This window comes from Thermochaetoides thermophila (genome assembly GCF_000221225.1).
Source record: "Thermochaetoides thermophila DSM 1495 unplaced genomic scaffold scf7180000011821, whole genome shotgun sequence".
Classification (NCBI taxonomy): domain Eukaryota; kingdom Fungi; phylum Ascomycota; class Sordariomycetes; order Sordariales; family Chaetomiaceae; genus Thermochaetoides; species Thermochaetoides thermophila.
Window position 1 is genome coordinate 187462 of NW_006383037.1, and position 19488 is coordinate 206949.

General features: G+C 54.4%; 3 protein-coding genes across 3 annotated transcripts; 2 read left to right on the forward strand and 1 right to left on the reverse strand.

The window, feature by feature from the left end:
* Positions 1 to 359: 359 nt before the first annotated feature.
* CTHT_0059700 (putative chitin synthase regulatory factor) lies at positions 360 to 2767 on the reverse strand (the record flags this gene model as incomplete). The annotated part of the gene is made up of 2 exons (XM_006696225.1): positions 360 to 610; positions 691 to 2767. The coding sequence occupies 2 exons, from the start codon at positions 2765 to 2767 to the stop codon at positions 360 to 362; spliced, it is 2328 nt and encodes a 775-aa protein (XP_006696288.1).
* Positions 2768 to 9401: 6634 nt separating this feature from the next.
* CTHT_0059710 (chitin synthase-like protein) lies at positions 9402 to 13139 on the forward strand (the record flags this gene model as incomplete). The annotated part of the gene is made up of 1 exon (XM_006696226.1): positions 9402 to 13139. One exon carries the CDS (start codon positions 9402 to 9404, stop codon positions 13137 to 13139), a length of 3738 nt encoding a protein of 1245 aa, XP_006696289.1.
* Positions 13140 to 16886: 3747 nt separating this feature from the next.
* Positions 16887 to 19111, forward strand: CTHT_0059720 (putative WD repeat protein; the record flags this gene model as incomplete). Its single annotated transcript, XM_006696227.1, has 2 exons — positions 16887 to 17855; positions 17906 to 19111. 2 exons carry the CDS (start codon positions 16887 to 16889, stop codon positions 19109 to 19111), a joined length of 2175 nt encoding a protein of 724 aa, XP_006696290.1.
* Positions 19112 to 19488: the final 377 nt, after the last annotated feature.

Sequence of the window (19488 nt, forward strand, 5' to 3'; positions counted from 1 at the left end):
TCCAGGCATCATGATGGATGACTGATGATCGACCGAACAGACCTAATGCATATCTCCTTCTTCCTTCCTTTCTTGGAAACCCTTTCGAATGCCTGCTATTGTTTCGATGATCAAGCAGCCGATAGGACAGATTAAGTAGGCAATGCGAGAGAAAATACCCTTTTGAAAACAAACCAAGCCAACCAGCCGAAACCGAACAAGAGCACTAATAACAGAAAACGAGCAAGGAAAAAAGCGAGAGGGTAAAAAAAAAAGAAAAAAAGAACAACGATGAGATATAAATGCTCCAGTCCCCAAATGTATGTATCTTCCGGTGCAATGCTATTCACACCCGTAGTGCAGTATCGAATGCCCTTTTCTCACATGACAATGCACTCCTTATCGTCCTTATCGACACCGCCATGCTGCTTCTTCTTGCTGATCTTTGCCGGGCCATCAGGCAGGTTACCGCCGCTAGCGGCCGCCCGGATGGCTGCAATGCGCTGCTTGGCGCGCTCGTCGCCAGCGTCAGCCGCTTTGACATACCACACGTTAGCCTCGAGGATGTCGCGCCGGCAGCCGATGCCCATCTCGGTGAAGTAACCCACAGCATACTGCGCTTTTACATAACCTAGTGTGTGATCAAACACCAGTTAGTATCTCTTGTATCCGAGTCTAGGCAAAGAGAGGAAAAAAAAAAAAAGAACATACCGAGCTCGGCAGCCCGCCTAGCCCACTCATACGCCTCCTCTTCATCGCGCTCCAGGACGGGCTCGGCGCCCACCATATACCAGGCGCAGAGGCCCATCATGGCGGCTGGATGTCCGCGCTCGGCGGCGCCCGTGTAGAAATGCACACTCAGCGCCGGATCGCGCGGGCAATTGAGCTTGCCGTGCTCGTAGGCGTCGCCCATGCGGTAATTGGCCTCGGGGTGGCCCAGTTGGGCGGCCTGAGTGAAAAGCTCGGCGGCATAGCTCTCATCCTGGAAGATATCGTCGCCGTACCCATGCTCGTACAGGCAGCCGAGATGGTAAGGCGCCGCGTTGTATATGCTGTCGGCCGCTTCCGCAGCAAGCTTGAGCCACTTGATGCCCTCGCGGTAGCGCTTCTCGCCGAGGTCGCCAGACAAGCAGGCGACGCCCAGGCGGGTCATGGCCCCCGGGTGGCGCTTGGAGGCGGCAGAACGCAAGAACTGAACGGCCTTGGCAGGGTCTTTGCGGCAGCCCCAGCCGAACTCGTAGCACAGCGCGGTACGGTAGGCGGACTCTGCGTGGCCGTGTTTGGCAGCGAGGACGAACAGGGGGAAGGCCGAGTTGTAGTCCTCCTTGCCCTTGCTGAACAGGCCCGATGCGTAGCCATCGGCAAGGTAGTACTGCGCGAACGGGTACCCGTTGTTGCTCAACTTCTGTAGGATGGCGCGCGCTTCACGCACCAGGTCGTACGGAGATGATGACGTGGCGCCGTTGCTGCCGCCGTCTGGCTTGGGACTCTTTGTCCGCTGCTGTTTATGTGGCTCCGCGGGATCGAAGCCCATTTCTTGCGCCGTGGCGATGAGGAAGACTGCGAACGAGTAGAGCGTAGCAAAATCGTTCGTCTTCTTCACATTCTGCCGGTACATCTCGAGCGTCTTCTCCGTGCTGAGCAGGGACGCGTTGCTGCCCACGACCGAGCGCAGCTGCGAGTTATCCATCGAGATGGGCGCCGGCGCCTGCTGCGGGTAGGGCATGCTGAGCAGCTCTACGTACGACGAGGGCCGCACATCGGGTGATCTCCTCGTCGAAGACGGCGACCGGTACTGCGAGTTACCATACAAATTTGGGGAGCGGCCGCGAACACCATACTCGGACGTTACCGAGTAGGCCGACTGCGGGCGCGGTAGTGAGCTTCTCCTCATGTATTTCGCGTTGGGGGTCAGATGGCGGTTGACGGCTGCCCCGGTTTCTAGATTCGAACTGGACTGGGCGCGAGGATCCTGGTCGGTCAGGCTCGGGGGTCGCGGGAGGAAGGCTTGATGGTGGTACTGCAGCGGCTGCACAGGTTCGGGAGGCGGGGCATTCTCGTCAATGGGTACGCTTTCGATGGATGCGTCGGCCGACTTGTTGTCCTGGTTATCTGCGCAGTCGAGGACACCGGACATGGAGCTGTCACTCGTCGTCGCCGAGGACTCGGCCGAAGTCGGCTGCTGAGACGTACTCTCCGTGGAATCCGACTCTCGGCTGTTCCTCTTGACCGGCCCGTTGGGTTGGGGGGCTCTGACGCCATTTGACGCCGGGGTAACCGCTGTGGTCGGCGAGAGCGAGTTCTCAGCACCTGGCACATAATTCTGCGCAGCAGCAGGTATTTGCGAAGGTTGTTGTGGCTGGCTATACTGTTGCCATGGTTGTTGTTGGGGGTTATACGGTTGGTAAGCTTGACATTGCCTCTGTTCAGCCCCGTACTGCTGGGGAGTATGAGGAGGGGGCGTGGGAGCTTCGGGTGACTTAGGGAGGGGTCGTTCGTAAACAGGCGCTGGAATGGGGCCTGCGTGAGGGATATGAGTCTCGATAGTGCCGGCCGAGGGCCTGGCCCAGTCTTCTGGCTGGAAATTGACCTTGACGGGCGACATGGGCGGCTGACGGATACGGGGAGATGAATCAGGAACGCCGGAACCGGGCTTCAAGTTCTCCCCCCAGTCATAGCGCTCTATGGGTGAGAGGCCATGGTGAGGGAGAGGTTTCCTGTGGACGGGACTTGTGGGAGAGGCTGGAGAAGTGGGAGAAGAGGGCGGCGCAGAGCCAACGGCCGCCATGGCAGGCGGTCGAAGCGAGGGATCGCCGGTGGTAGTGGAGCTGAATGCGGGAGAGGGGAGAGAGGGGACGATGTGCGGCCGGATATAGAGATCGGAGTCGATTGATGAGGAACGCGGGTTCTAAAATATGCTTCTTTTGGTGTTGCTGGCTGTGGGGGGGGGGACTCTCTGAGATCGGATCTAGGTAGGGCGCGGGGGCCAGGGGAAAGAAAGGAGCTGTCCGTCGCAGACGTCGGTCGGTTGGGGGACAGAGAAGAGAAGAGAAGACGGGGAACCTGGCGAAATTGGAGATGGAGCTCGGGTTGAAGAATCGAGGAGTCGGTTTGGATTCGGAACTCTGGCCGAGTGCAGGAGTCCAGTGCAGGTGACGACGAAGTGTCAGTCGAGGTGCCAGGTGCCAAACAGGTGCTGGATGAGCAGTGAGGGACTCAGGGACCGAGCGAGTGATGTAGGTACGTGCTTCCCCTTAGGGGTCCTGGTCTCTCCTGGCCTTGGGGATGGGGATCCGCAGAGCGTGGGTAGGGCGCAATTCCGCACGAAACCTAAACCTGGAAGTCGTGTGGAATGTTTCGCGCAGCAGATCAGGTTTTCGCGGCTTATCGAAGTCCAGGGTCCAGGTTGTTCCTAACTTCTAACTCACGAACAGCCCAGGATCCTGTACTTCTGAAAAACAACTGGCCTTTCTGGCTGCTTGCAAAAATAAATCTATATTCCAGACTCGCTCGCAAGCACACCGAAATCGAGTTCACCGAAACCCAATCACGATCGTACGGATCGTTAACAAGCGAATGCACTTTCTGCGGTCAGCACCCAAATTCTGAGCTCCGCGGCTTGCTGCCGGATCGGACAAGCTGCAATGTAATTCTATCAAGTTCCCGAGGCAATGGATACTGAGGTTGGGATCTAGGCTACGGATACCTAGCCCAGGTTCCAAGTTTCCGAAATCCTAACGAGCGGCAGCGGCAGCGGCAGGGGCGGTTGGAGACTGTAGGACGGCAGCGAGAGATGTCGGCGACCGTGACCGTGACCGTAACAACCTCGGCCGTGGGACGGATGGTGACAGCGTCAGCGACAGCGGACCACGTGGTCGTTGGGGGGGGGGGGAGGGGAAAAAGAGAAAGGGAGAAAAGAATAAAAAAGGGGAGGAAATGAGACCAGCGAGCGTCGAGGTTGGGACAAAGGCTGAGTTGCAGAGAGAATAAAAGGGCAACAGACGGCAACGAGTGCAGCAGCACCACCTGTTGAGGTGATGGATGGAGTTGCAGGAAAGGGCAGGGTTGGGGTCTTGGGGTCTTGGAATGAGGTGTGTGCGTGAGAGTCCGGGAACCAGGTGTGAAAGATGGGAGATGCTGGGCATCAGCACAACCAGCACCAGCGGAGCACGCTGCCTTGCCCTGCGGTGCTGTTGCAGCCACTGCAAGCTAAAGCATGGGTGGCTCTGGCTGGCCTTGAAGGCTCTGTTGCAGCGCTCTCATTGGGTCCAACCCAGGTGCCCTGTGCTTGTTCGCGAGCCTGGCTACGGAGAGCGAAACTGGCCGCGCCACGATTGCAGAATGCTCGGAGCCTTGTTTGTGGTGATGTCGCTGACATTTCCCAGTGTTCAAGTAGTTCGGTCCCCAATTCGGTCCACTCCAGGTCTATTCAGGCATTGCTCGCTCGAACACAGTGCTCGCGTCGACTTACATTACGCATCGCCTGAAAGACGATGCTGACGGTGAGTGATTTCAATCCCCTCATCATCCTGACTTGAGCTGGATTGTAGCAGATGGCTCCCTTTTGATTGTCTAGAATGACAGTAACAGATCGAGAAATAGAAAGCTCGATAAAAAAAAAAACAGGTTTGGAGATCCCATCTGCCTTTCCCTAGAGGGGAAGCTGTGCGTCTCTATTACTTGCTGCAGTGATCTCCTAATGCGCGCTAGCGTAGGAACGCTACGGAGAACGCCACAGAGCTAAGTCACGGAGACAAAAATTTCAACCCTTTTCATCCCTCCCTGTCGTTGCGGAAAGGCTTGTCTTGTGTCATTGCGCCATTCAGCCCTGGTTTGCTTTCACTTTTCAGTGCTGTGTCACCGACGAGCTTTGAGAAGAGACAATAAACACCCTATTCTCGAAGGAGCGGGAAAAATGGTGAATCTTTTGCCCCCTTGTCTTAGCTGCACGACCCTCTCTGCCATTAAAGTGTAGAATGCTACTGGAGAACTGGAGAGCTACTTCGCCTAACCCCGCGTTCAATGCACGCGCGAGCGGTGCCGCCGATGATACCATTCCATGGCTTCCTGTGGAAGCTCATCAGATGAGGGAAACCTCTCAATCGCGGAGGGTGCTTTTGCCAACCTGTCCTTGCTGTTCATCTTGCTTCTCTCTATGCCGTTATGTCTCATATACCTCTACCTAAGCTGTCAATGCATTATGAGCATCACTATAACTGACGTAGTCCAAGCCCCTGTGATCAAGACACATCCATGGTTATCCTCATTGCAGCCACTGGAAGCTTGTTTCTCCTACAATACTACACAACGGAGTACTGACCCCGTATTCCGGAATCCGGAAATACGGCCCTTACACAGCATATCTGATCGAGTTGGAGGTTGCATGCGAGCACAGATCAGGCACAGAATATCATCAAGATCATGATTTTGGTCCCGGTTTCCGCAAAAACCTTGGCCGGTTCCCTCCGTATCCCATGCCCCTCCACAATAGCCAATGATTTCGCCACGCACATCCTTATTTGGTCAAGAACATTTCTCTCTTTTTTTTCCTTGCTGCTCACTGGCGACGAGATCTCGCTTAACTTCGATCCGCGCTGCGGTTAGGCAGGCCTGCGCTAGTCTACGGAGGGCCATATTTTAACATCTCCCATTCACAACAACTCTCACTCAAGCTATGTATGTATGGATACAGAAGCTCTTCACTGCACACATAGCCGTGCATAAACACGTCATTCGTAACACCAGGCAGCTGAACGGCCCCGCCTAAGACGGTCCAGGCTGAATACTTGGGACATAGTCCTCGGTGCAATGCTTCGGCGGATGAGACTTTTCGTTTCCGATCGGGGACCGGGGTGGACGTGGAAGACAGCAGGTAAGATGGGTCCCGTTGTGGTCATAGATCGAGCGAGCTACATCAGATGGCTCGTCATTGCATACCGCCCGTTGCGTCCGAACTTTCACTGGACCACGTTGGTGAGGCTGGGGCGTCTCAGAGCCTGTTGTTGGGAAGGGCCAAACCTGCGTAGGGCTGACTTTGGCTGGAAGCAAGTGGGATGAGTGTTCCGACTGTTCCGCTCGGCGGTGTCTTGCCTGCTATGCGTGCTTGCTGCTAATGCTCCTGTCAGCTCAGCAGGGATCTCGGGCTGGGCTGTTGTGTTAAGTTGCCGCCATTGCTGCTGCTTGGAGCCTTATTCTCTGGCTGCATTACTCTTCGTACATTGGGCATGCGTTGCTTCCGCCGTTGCCATATTCGCGTGCCGAGGGGATCTTTGCTCAGTTAGTTGTGCAACCGGACATGCGTCTTTATCGACTCACTGGTCTTCCATATACGATATGTAAGCCGGGCTGTGCCCCGGTGCAACGCCGTGGTTCTGGACTTGTGTTACTACCCATTGGGGTCCAAAGCTGTGGTCGCACCGCTTGACGGCTTTGTTTGAGCTGTGTCTGAGGGAGTATCTCATCATTCCACCATCGTGGCTGATGCTCAAAAACGGCCAGTTGAATATCATAGCGTTGTTATTGTTGCTGACCACTGGTCAACTTCCTGACAGCCACCGCAGCAACTCGGGCAATTGAAAGGATCTACAAAAACCGATTGATATATATATATATATACATGTTTTACCTTAGACCTGGGGTTGTAACACCAACTGTGAGTTTCTGAATCCCGGGAGAGACAAGTCCATGGGTTTGCGTGTGTTGGCAGCAACGTGTGCGGCGTAGTGTAGGAATGTAAGGTATTGCCCAAACGGCGAAGTCGAAACTGGCAATTTTGCTGTTGAGTTGACAACTTCAAACTCTTCTGAGGGCTGTGCCTCGAAGATGCTCTTTGAAAGAGTTAACACGCCGCAGACTTTTGGATGAAAGACATTCCATTCTCCCTCATCAATCACTTGTGTGTCGGTTGGCAGTGCTCGGGAAATGGTGGAAGCTGATACATCCAGGTTTTAGTTTTTAGGACAGCGGGTTCTATCTGGGCAACCGTCGTCCTCCTTCCCTACACAAATCTCCCCGAAGTCGTGGCAGATACTTGCCGCTGACAGCTTCGAACACCTTACTGTACGACAGACGGCATGTCAGATCCAAGAGTCTGTTTCATGAAAGAATACGGTTGAAGGAAATCGTACTGGCCCGATGGGTGTTGGTGTGGAAGCTGACATGGCCAAACAGGGACGGGAGAAAAACGAATGATCCCGCGGTCCTGTGACATCAGGGAATCTCATCCAAACCTTATATTCGTCAGACATAGCGCACTGGACCAACCCAGGAAGGTTTTCAAACCAATATAGACGCAAGACCATAGCATAGCTTTCACGTGGAGGTCTTGCAGCGCCTTAACGATCTGGCATCAGTAGCCAAATCCCGAAAAAAGACTCTGCCCGGCAAGAGAGACTTGATGTCACCCAGCGTCTGGTGACTTGCGGGGCCAAGGCCGGGGAACGGGACGATCTCGAAAAAATCCTGCAGGGTTCAGGCTCGATGGGGTTGGAAAGGGTGGGGCCGCAACGCCAGAATTGCGGACCCAGGGAAGAAAGGGTGTGGAGGCAACTCTTGGCACGCCAAAAAAGTCTTGTGCAATCAAACTTGCCGGCACCAATACGAGCGACATCTCAACGAGCAGCATGGGTAGGAGAGTTGGGAGAGAAAAGAACTGGCGCGGTTGAAGCATTCCATGTGGATCTTGAACCCAGAGTTCTGGTTCAGACTTTTGGACAACATGTTGTTCTCCGGAAGGGTCCCTTGGCAGACGAGGTGCCTCTAGATCAACGCTGCCTAACAAGAGAAAGAGCACATACACAACCCTAACCCTAAAATTTTGCGAATTGTGGGTGGAGGGCACCAGCTGGGAAAAGGAAAGGAAGATTGTTGTGGTGTGCAGGGGGTAGATGGTGTGTTGTGCCTGATGTTCGCTCAGCTGAGAGGGCGCAGGCCCAGAGCCCAGAAGAACATCGGGCTCGACTTTCGTGGTCGCCCGTCCTGGTTGATTTCCACTTTTTGTTCCCCGAGCGCGTCGTTCGACGTAGCATCTTTGAAGTGAGTGGTAGTAGTGTTAACTTGTCCGCTAGAGGCGCCTTTCTTGTCCCTCGTTTGGTTCGGTCATAGTATTTTTCCAGCCAGATACTTGACATTCTCTGTCCACTCAGAATTCTAGATTTTCCTTGGCTGTTCGTTGACGCGCTGCAATTTGCAGAGAAGCACGCGAGGGAAACTGATCGGCCCTCCACATCGGTTTTCTCTCGCTCACCTCCCACTCAGTCATTGTTTGCTTGCCCCTGAAACCTTTTTGCACCTCTGCCAATACCGATCTCGTCCACCTTCTTCTTTCCCTCGACTCGGCTTTTCCTTCGGAAATAAAAAGTCTTCACTCGACGCTCCCAACAACCGCAACAGCCGCATCCGTCGCCCTGATCCTTTCAATTCCCGCCTTGGCCAAGGACGAGGAAACATCGTCCGGACCTGACCCTGTGCCGTGAGCCGTCGCAGTCTGGGACCCCGAGCCCCGATCTCAATGCAACGCGCACGGCAGTAAGGTCCCTGCCCGACCACACATACCGCAGCACACCGTGCCGTGACGGCCCATTCTTGACCTTCGACGAGAGCCTCTTACGATTGGGAGTATCTAACGGCTACGAGCTGGAAACTGCCCGTCAGCTGGAGGAGGCTGGTCAGCGTCGACAAACCGGCAAATCACAGCACACGATTCACGCCGCGGGCCCGTCTCCTGAGGAACGAACGAAACACCCCGCCCACTTGCAGCCAGTTACTGCAAAGCGCAGCAACAACACACCTCACGCTGCCCACTTGCACACTTACAAGCAATTCAGGTCGACCAGCCGCCAGCAAAGCTGCTCTGCCTTCTGCGTGACTGCGCTCAGGCACCTGGCGACCGTCTCCTACTGCTATATCCACACAGCTTTGTCGGATCTAACCTTGCCGTGCTTCCCAAACAAATAAGACTAGCCCTGGACACAGTAAGTTACTTGCCTGTTACTGGTGTTTCCCTGTGGACGCCTTGCATCGTTGCATTGGCGCGCATTGCGGTAATGCGGCAATGCGCCTGTTTTTTTCTTGTCCTTGAATCCCTGTGACTCGGAATATTTCCTTCTACCCCTGCTACACTGCACGACTTACTACCGCAACGACTACATTCCATCATCATATCATTTTTTTCCCTCTCCCTGTTTTCTTCCCTTTGCTTTATTTCCCACTCCACTGCCACCCACAACGTCGGCCGAACTGTCCTTTCCCCTCTCACAGTCTCGTCAAACCGCCCAGTGGGCCGTGTTCCCGACGCGACGGCCCGTGGGACGTCCGTGGCAAAGGGTGAAGTCCCCTGATCCGATCTGATTGCGACGCTCGCGCCTCTCGTCTCCGCTGATTGTGCGCAACGAGTTGCTAACGCTCTGGCTGCGATCAGGACGATGTCTCTCCCCGAACGACCGGGCGCAACGCCCACGTACGAGGAACGGCATAGCTACCGAACCCAATCGCGGAGATCGCGGCCTGCAGACGTCGAGGCTGGAGGATACGCTCCCCTCGACGGGCAATCTCACCATCAACGTGGGCCCTCAGCATCCTCCTTCGCCGACACAATTCCGTCTCCTAATTCAGAAATAGAACAAACACCTTTGTCGCCGACGTCGCCGCAGACTCCGAGGGGCCCGAGCTCGCCGTCCTTCCAGCGCAAACGAAGCCTCATCCGCCCCGAACGGAACAGGATAACGAAAGACCATCCGAACTACCACTACCGTAAACATGCCCAAAACATGGCCACGATGCCATCAACAACGGGGAACGACCCGATAATTGAGGACATCGAAGGCACGACCGACCTATCCGGGGCCGGGTCGAGGAACGACGATGCCCTCTCCGATCAGTCCCCGCCCAGGAGACACCGCAGTGATGACGTCGAGAAGGGTAGAACCCGAAGGAGGACAAACAGCGGGAAGATCACCAAGGAGAAGCGCAAACAGCAAGAGCAATTACGCCCGCCGAGTCTATGGAACATCTACTGCGCAATTGTGACCTTCTGGTGCCCTGGCTTCGTGCTTAAGTGCTTCGGAATGCCCACAAAGGCACAGCAGAGAGCATGGAGGGAAAAGATGGGCCTGATCAGCCTTATCCTCATGATCATGGCGTTCGTCGGTTTTCTCACCTTCGGCTTTACACAGGTTGTTTGCGGTCGTCCCCCGCTACGGCTACGTGTGAACGAAGTGACTGCTGGTTACATGATCTTCCACGGATCGGCCTATAATCTAGCTGGTTCGGGTCACCCTCCTGCTATGGGGATTCCCCGCCGCCTCGACGGCAGTGCCGCAAACGTGCTCTACGACCTTCCGGAAAAACATGGTGGCAAGGACGGCAGCTTTCTGTTCCAAAACGTCAACGGCAAGTGCAAGGGCTTGATTAAGGCCGCCCCTGGCTCCGACGTGCCGACCGACAGAGACGGTAACCTCGCCTGGTACTTCCCGTGTACGACCTTCAACCAAGATGGTTCCTCGAAGCCGAACAAGACGATCCCCTACTATCTTGGCTACGCGTGTCATACCACCGCAAAAGCGAGAGACGCCTTCTACTTGAACCTCACGAATGCTGCCGACGTTTATTTCACCTGGGATGATGTCAAGAACAGCTCGCGGAACCTGATTGTCTATTCTGGTAACGTGCTGGATCTCGACCTTCTGTATTGGTTCAATGACACGCAGGTCACATATCCCGACCGTTTCAAGGAGCTGAGGAACAGAAACTCGTCTCTCAACAAAGCTGTTCGCGGTCGCGACGTCACGCGCGCTTTCCAGTCGCCCGGTGATAAGCAGATGGCGCAGTGCTTCGAGGAGATCATCAAGGTTGGCTATGTTGATACTGATACTGTCGGATGCATCGCTTCCAAGGTGGTCCTCTACATCTCGCTCGTTTTGATTCTGTCCGTTGTCCTTTCGCGTTTCGTGCTCGCTCTCATATTCCAGTGGTTTATTGCTCCGACATATGCGGCTGCCAAGACTTCGCAGTCGTCCGACCCTCGCAAGCGCGCCCGGCAGATCGAAGACTGGTCTGAAGACATTTATCGGGCACCGCCCCGGATGCCTGGTGATATCGGCAGCAGCGTCAATGGGTCGGATCGCCATAGTAAGCGCAGCAGCTTCCTGCCGACGACCTCTCGCTTCTCAGCCGTCTACGGCAATGACCGCGCAAGCCGCAAGTCCGGCGTGCCCACGACCATGACGACCCAGAACGCGGCCAGCCAGTATCTGAGCCCCGGTCCCTACCGCCATGGCAACGACAGCCGGACGAGCTTCCTCCGTTCCGACCCATATGCTAGTACCGTCAGCGCTTCGGACGGTCCAGGCCCTGCCGGCTTCATCCACGAGGCTGTCGTTCCTCAGCCGCCGGCCGACTACATGCCGTTCGGTTTCCCTCTCGCCCATGCCATCTGCCTGGTCACAGCCTACTCGGAAGGTGAACTTGGTCTCCGCACAACCTTGGATTCGATTGCCATGACGGACTACCCCAACAGCCACAAGGTGATCCTCGTTATTTGCGACGGTATCATCAAGGGCAAGGGTGAGTCCATGTCGACTCCTGATATTGTTTTGGGCATGCTCAAGGACCAGCTCCTGCCGCCGGAGGAGGTTCAGGCCTACTCGTACGTGGCTGTTGCCAGCGGTGCCAAGCGTCACAACATGGCCAAGGTCTACGCGGGCTTTTACGACTATGGCCCGAACTCGCCGATCCCCGTCGAGAAGCAACAGCGTGTGCCTATGATGGTCGTGGTCAAGTGTGGGACTCCCGAGGAAGAGCACGCTGCCAAACCTGGCAACCGTGGCAAGCGTGACAGTCAAATCATTCTGATGTCGTTCCTCCAGAAGGTTATGTTCGACGAGCGCATGACGGAACTCGAGTACGAGATGTTCAATGGCCTTTGGAGAATCACGGGCATCTCCCCTGATTTCTACGAGATGGTTCTCATGGTGGACGCCGACACCAAGGTGTTCCCTGACAGCTTGACGCACATGATCTCGGCCATGGTCAAGGATCCCGAGATCATGGGCCTGTGCGGTGAGACCAAGATCGCCAACAAACGCGCCAGCTGGGTCTCGGCCATCCAGGTCTTCGAGTACTTCATCTCCCATCACCTGGCCAAGTCCTTCGAGTCCGTCTTCGGTGGTGTCACCTGCCTGCCCGGTTGCTTCTGCATGTACCGCATCAAGGCCCCCAAGGGCGCTCAGAACTACTGGGTGCCCATTCTGGCCAACCCAGACGTCGTCGAGCACTACTCGGAGAACGTGGTGGACACGCTGCACAAGAAGAATCTTCTGCTGCTTGGTGAGGATCGTTACCTTTCGACGCTCATGCTTCGCACTTTCCCCAAGCGCAAGCAGATCTTCGTGCCGCAAGCCGTGTGCAAGACGACTGTGCCTGATGAGTTCAGGGTGCTGCTGTCGCAGCGTCGTCGTTGGATTAACTCGACTATTCACAACCTTATGGAACTCATCCTCGTCAAGGATCTTTGTGGTACTTTCTGCTTCTCCATGCAGTTTATTGTGTTTGTTGAGCTTATTGGTACCCTGGTTCTGCCCGCTGCCATCGCGTTCACGTTCTACGTCGGTAAGTACATGCTTTTTGTCCGGTCCTTGATTCTACCCAGGTTGCTAATAACTGAAGTCATCATCTCAATCGTAAACTCCCCGCCGCAAATTATCCCTCTCATCCTGCTCGCTCTGATCCTCGGTCTGCCGGCTGTTCTTATCGTAGTCACCGCACATAGCTGGTCATATGTGGTCTGGATGCTCATCTACCTGCTCTCACTGCCCATCTGGAACTTTGTGCTGCCGACGTACGCCTTCTGGAAGTTTGATGACTTTTCGTGGGGTGAAACGCGCAAGACTGCCGGAGATACCAAGGGCGGCGGCCACGGTGACGCCGAGGGCGAGTTCGACTCGTCCAAGATCACGATGAAGCGCTGGGCCGAGTTTGAGCGCGACCGTCGGCTGCTGGCTCAACAACAACAGCAGGCCGCGCAGATGCGGCATAATAGCTATAGCCATGCTAGCCATTGGGGATCGATGGAGAATGTGATTGGCGGCCCTGGCGGCGGTAGCCAGGCGCATCTGATGGGTGGTCATGGCCCGTACGACGGCGGGTATTACTCGGATGCTTAAACGAGTTTTTGTGATGGAAATCAATTGTGTGGAGTGATGGGAGGTAATGAAGTGAAGTGGTAATGGGCGTTGTTCAGAAGTCCTTTTTTTTTCTCGTCTCCTCTTGATCAGTTGGAAAGGGAAGGATGAGAGAAGACAAGCGAGGCCAAGAAACAGACAAAATGGGAATGACAAACTAATTGTCACATCAAAGTCTGAGTTTTGAGCAGCATGGCAGAGAGAGGGAAAGAGCTCGATATATGGCTACATAGACCGTCATGGCTAAGTGGCAGGGCTGGTCGGATGGGATATGAGTGTGGGATGGCAATGGTTGAAGGGGTTCTGTTTGTTCTTCACATCGGGGCGGTCTTCATTTTCTCTTTTTACGCCTTAATGTTTGCCCCGACTTTGAGGGTCTTAAACTGCATTGCGTTGCATTTCGCCTAGGAACAAACCTGGTCGATATTTTTCTTTCTTCCTCTTCAACGATTCTTTTCAAAAATCAACCTTTCCCCTTTTCGTCTCCAAAGTTATGATATCACCTTCGCACAGCACTTATTAGAGGAATGTAGGAGCACCCGGGCGGCGCATATTTTGTTTTTGTTCTTTTTTTTTATTCAACCTTCCTGTCCTTGGGCTATGGTTTTAAAAATCGCTGCTGCTCTTTATCCGCTCTGCCTTGCTTCTCAAGACTCTCTCCTCTTTCGAAGTGGTAGTTGTAAATACATCTTTTGTGTATGGACACATGTACGCACGCACTCCAAAAAGGACTAAGTATCCATAGTAGTGAGAGTAATGGTTAGTGAATTGACAAAGAAGCCTCACGTCTCTGGCTGTGGCTGATGTAAAACGGTATGTTGCCCTCTTGTGCCCTTAAAAGGCGCTCGATCAAGTACAGCCAGTAGATCCCATCCCCCTCCGACTCAAGATTAGGATGAGTGGTATGTATCACAACCTCCTCACCCTTTGGGCTGGGCGGTTACACAAGCTTTAGGCGAGCGAGCTGGTTCACCGAGCGCCACCATCACGATTCGCCAGGGACAAAGCTCAATTCTGAAACCTCTCTATGTGCTCAAGTGAGATTGGGCAAAGCCACTGTCGCAGCCACGTCTGCAGCTGTCGGAGTTCTAGATCCTATGTATTTAGCAGACAAGCCCCTCTCCGCATGTGTTTTCTATTCTGCATGCCACGGTTGTAGAGTACAACAGAAGTCAGCAGGAGCGCCGGAAAGACAGTGATCGCCAGACAGATGCTTTGTGTCAGGGCGAGAGAGGTCGCATGTAACCTGAACTAACTTGCCCTACCCGGATTGCCTGAACCACTCAGACAGACTCACTCTTACACAAGAGCCGATATCTGTGTATGTATGACAGGTGCCTATGCAGGTGGATAAATGGGGAAGCATCAAAGGCTCGGGAGGGGTGATATATATTGTAAGGTGGAAAGCTGTACGGATTATGTAGGGGCGGGAAGAAGGATGGTGGGAGGGGAAGGGTGCCCGGATTTTTTAGGAGATCATGCGGATGGGATGGAAAAACGAAGTTTGGGTCGGCAGTGCAGGTGATTTGCTCAGGGAAGACTGTAGAGAGGCTATAATTGTGGTGCAGATCTGTTTGCTTCGAAGACATCAAGACGTATTGTGTACCTCGTCCTTGAAGACGGGTTGCTGTGGCCCAGAGAACAGTCTTAGAATTGACTGAAGAACCCTTTAGACTGGACACATTACATCGGGACGTACGAGTTGCATCGGGGGTGAGGGGGTAAGCAGCAATGTCACTCGCTGACATCATGTGTCATTCTCTCTCGGCTCTCAAGCGTGCAGATCATCGAGTCAAGAGCCCACTATGTACGAAACGACACATCTCGGGCTGTCCAAACGCAGTCATCGAGCTACAGAAACCTGGAAACGATACGGATAAAGATAAACCAACTACGAGAACCACGCCACCTATATCAGTGCGTTATCTGTTTCGCACCTAAGGAAGGAGACTTATCTCTCCTGCTATGTTTCCAAGGGGAAGGGATGTGCTTCCCTTCAACCCGAACGAACGGGCCGGGCGAACGCTGCAAAGGCCCGAAAAGTCTCATGCGTGGTGCTTGACAAGTCGACCTGACCCTAACCCCTCTCTCCTCCCCGCATTACTGCTGCAATGGGATGCAGGCAGATTCGAGGAGCAGTTAGCGTTGGCTTTTACGTGTGTTCTTGGCCTTGGCTTTGGGCTCGGCTGCATTCTCGCTACGGAGACAGGCCACTGAGAAAGGAATAAAACCGATCATTTGTGATTATACGTTATGGACGGACGAGCTGAATACCATATCCGAGTTTTAGAAAAAAAAGGCTATCAGACAATGCTTCTCCTGAAGCTGATGACCTGAGCTCGATGGATCTCAGTGCCTTTGCACACTGTGCATCCTAGAGACAGGAGTGCACAGGGCAACATCTTCCTTGCAACCCACCACCTTGTTAAACCCCCTGACCGGATGAGGGACAGAACCCCAAGAAGCTAAGGCCAAGAAAAACCCACAAGGGGAATCAAAGTGGACCCTTCCCTACCGCCTGGGCCGCACACAACCGGCGCCTTTGTCCACCCAGGGAAAGGACGGCCTAAGAAGAGGCCAGCGCGCATCCCCCACACCAAACCTTTCGCTAACGCTGGACGGCCTGCCTGGGGCAAGGCGCGCACTGTGGAGCCCCATCTGAGCAGAGGGTCCCAAAAGAAGGAGGCAAGGAAGAGAGGGCAGGCGGCAAGGAAAAACAGCAGTTCGGCTGCGACGCTACGATGCGCTCCTACTGTACACCTGATTTGACGTACAGATGAATGCCCAAACGAACAAGGGCCCAGCCGTGCAAGACAGCAAGCAAGCAAGCAAGCAAGCAGCAGAAGCCTTGTAATTCCTGAGCGCTGATAGGGATTACAGATACGGCAGCATTAGTGTTGGCGATATTGATCACCGGGCTGAGTACTTCGATCAATCACGAGTTTCGTGTTACTCACCAAGCCACGACGAGGACAGAAAGAACCAAGTAAAGGAGGATTCAGAACCCCTCCTCCCACGTGTATTGGACCCCCCTCCGTCAATCATCAAGCTCCAAACCCGCGGGTCCCCAAGTGAGCTTGGGCCCTGGGCTATTGCGGAGAACAGAACGAAGTGGCTGGCTCATCCAGTTATCCGTCATCCGTCATCCGTCATCCGTCATCCCCCACATCCTCCCATCTCTCATCTTTAACTCACGAGTAGTGTGAGCAACGAACGAGGTGCAGGGTGGCGTCGAGGTCACTTTATCTAATCTAAGGAGCTCGGGGTTGGCCAAAGGGTCTTGAGGGACACGAGACCTTGGGGTCCATCTTGCCCCCTCTTGCTCACTGACAACACAGCTTCGGCTGGATCCTTCTCCGAGCTTCACTTTTCGCCTCACCACACACTTCACCTCCACGACACTCAGCGAAAGGACACGACGCCACCTTAACTCTGCCAACTTCACTCCAAGCTGGGCCCGCTTGGGCAGCTACCTATCTGGACAACTAGATTTGCAAGGTTTTTTTTTTTTTTGAAACGACCATCGGTTTTGATTAGCACTCTACAAGGGCTTGAAGCAGGGAAGTTTTGTGGCGTCAGCAAATGCATGTGTGAAGAGCGCGATCTAGGAACAAGCAGGATCACAATCATTACGATTTAGCACATTGGGGGCGGGTCCGGATTTGGCCCCCATTTACGGGAATCAACGTGTCCGATTGCCTTTGGGAGAGCTACACCTGGTTAACCGCCATGTCGTCCTTCTCCAATTACCCGATGACTGCCAACTACTACGGTCAAGAGTCGGCCGGCACAAGTTCATCAGCAATATATCTCCCACCGGATACCCAGAGTGGTGAGGAATATGATGGAAATGAGGCGAATATCTACTCATCGGAGTCATATATGGACATGGGGGACTCTAATGCGTACGGAAATAATCATTACGGGTACTCTGGCGATGATGAAATCGATGCGCAAAGCGGCGCAGAACAAGATGACTACCTAAACACCGACCAGTCCCGCGTGGATGAGAATTCGGTACAACAACCGTCGCGTGATCCACCAGAAGGCGAGGATGTCGATGCAGACGATGACGATGGAGACCCGGGCGGCGTGGCCTTGGACGACATAGGCCTTCCATTGGTTAGCCATGTTGGCCCAGGAGAGTATACCAGTGGGGAGGAGGATGACTACGACGAGCAGGACGATCTGGCTGGAATGAACGACACGGACAGCACCTTCTACATCAACCCGAACATTATGAGCTTCGCCCTGCTGCCTGACAACCTCGATGCCCCCGTTCCAATGCCCCCTAATGATGTTGGCAACGTCCCTTCCGCAGTACCCAACCCTCCTGCTTTCACAGGAGCGTTGTATACAGCGCCGTTCCATCTACCCCCCGCAATGCCGCCGCAGATGTCACCATTGACGGTTGGGTCGCTCAACTTGGGTCTGTGGGAGTTCCTGTACAATTGGTCGCTGGCAAACGCGAACTACAAGGCGCGGTCTTCGCTTAGCCCGCGGCTGGACAAGGTGCAGGAGCTGGCCAAGAATGAGGGGACGCCTCAGCGGGTCGATTACGCTGATCTCCAAGGAGACAAATGTGACTTCCAGGGTATCAATTGGGTCGAGCTGGGGATTGATAGGACTTGGGCTCGGGAGAGGAGGTTGAACACGTACAAGAACTATGTTAACGTGCCGGGGTCAGATCGGTGGAATGTGAGTAACCCATACTCCTTATGGTGTCCGTTTTGATGCTGACTGTTTAGCCCGGTCTCCCTGATCTCCTTCTCCCGCGAGCCGACAGCTTTTTCCGCTTCCGGAGGATGTACATCCGGCAGAATGTGCACCTAGCACACTTTCAGCTGCGCAACCTCCTAGCTGCGACCTCTCGAGCACGCGTATTCTACCCAATCCTGGGTGCTGTCCAGCAATTCAACCCCCTCTCCAACACCACACGCAATATTATGCGCCTGAACGAAGCCCCTCCGGCACAAATCTCTGCCATGGATGCTGCCTATGGCGTCCTCGTAGCTGGTGGCTTCAACGGCGAGTACGTCCTGCGCCATCTTGACACTGATGAGCCCGAGTCGACTGCTTGCCACGAGGGTATCATTACCACCAGCGTTAGCGGTATAACGAACCACATCGCGATCCAACTCGGTCGGTCTTCCTCGCCCAGCAACCCCCGTGCTGCCTTCGCCTCCAACGATACGTGCTTCCGCATTCTGGACCTCGCCACTGAGACATGGCTCCAGACCGAGAAATTCGACTACGCCATTAATTGCACGGCCCTCTCCCCCGATCGTCGTCTGCGTGTGCTTGTCGGCGACGAACGTGACGTCCTCATCACCGCTGACGAGCCCCGCTCGGATGGCACACCCAATATCCTCTACAAACTCCCTGCTCACCGCGATTTCGGCTTCGCCTGCGACTGGGCCGACGACGGCTGGACGATTGCGACCGGTTTCCAGGATAAGACTGTCCAGATTTGGGATGCCCGCCGGCTGGTCGACTCGCGGGGCAGTCCTCAACCAGTATGTGTCCTGCGCTCTGAAATGGTCGGCGTCCGCTCGCTCAAGTTCAGCCCCGTCGGCTCGGGTCCAAGGGTCCTTGTTGCCGCAGAGGAAGCCGACTTCATCAACATCATTGATGCGCGCTCGTGGCGGTCCAAGCAGATATTTGATGTGTTCGGGGAGCTGGCAGGCACTGTCTGGGTTGATGGTGGACAAGGGTTGTATGTGCTGTGTGCGGATCGGCACAGGGGCGGGATCATATATTTGGAAAGGTGCTACGGGAGTGTTAGGGGGCTGGAGCAGAATGGTGTGCCCGAGGACGGGATGGTGTGGGAGACGGAGGAGAGTGCTGAAGGGGATTGGAGAAGGAATATCTTTACCGAGGAGAAGAGAAGCAGGCATAGAGCATGGAGGGGGAGGAGGAGGCCTGTGGGGCATGTGGATATGGGGTTCTTTTAAGTAGGCAAGGGTGTTGGGGTGAAAGAGAGGGCAGTATGAGATATATAATGCATGAGGGCATCAAGCTACAAAGCAATGAACTGGCGTTTTGGGTTGATATGGGGTTGGCTACCTCACTGGAGGCTGGGCTGTGTTTTTATTGCATAAGTAAATTGATTGCTACAGCGACCGTGGTACTGGGAAAGTCCTTGAGCTATAAGTTAGATAGGATCGCTGGCCTGTTAGCCATTAAGTCTGCCCAGGCTTAAATATCAAGTAATCCAAGCCATTGGGGAGTTGGGAATTGAATAAAAAAGGATGGATGTGCTATGCCCGGTTAATAAGTTCAGTTTGTGTGGATTATGAAGCACGGAGAAAGCACATTAGTCATTCAGGTG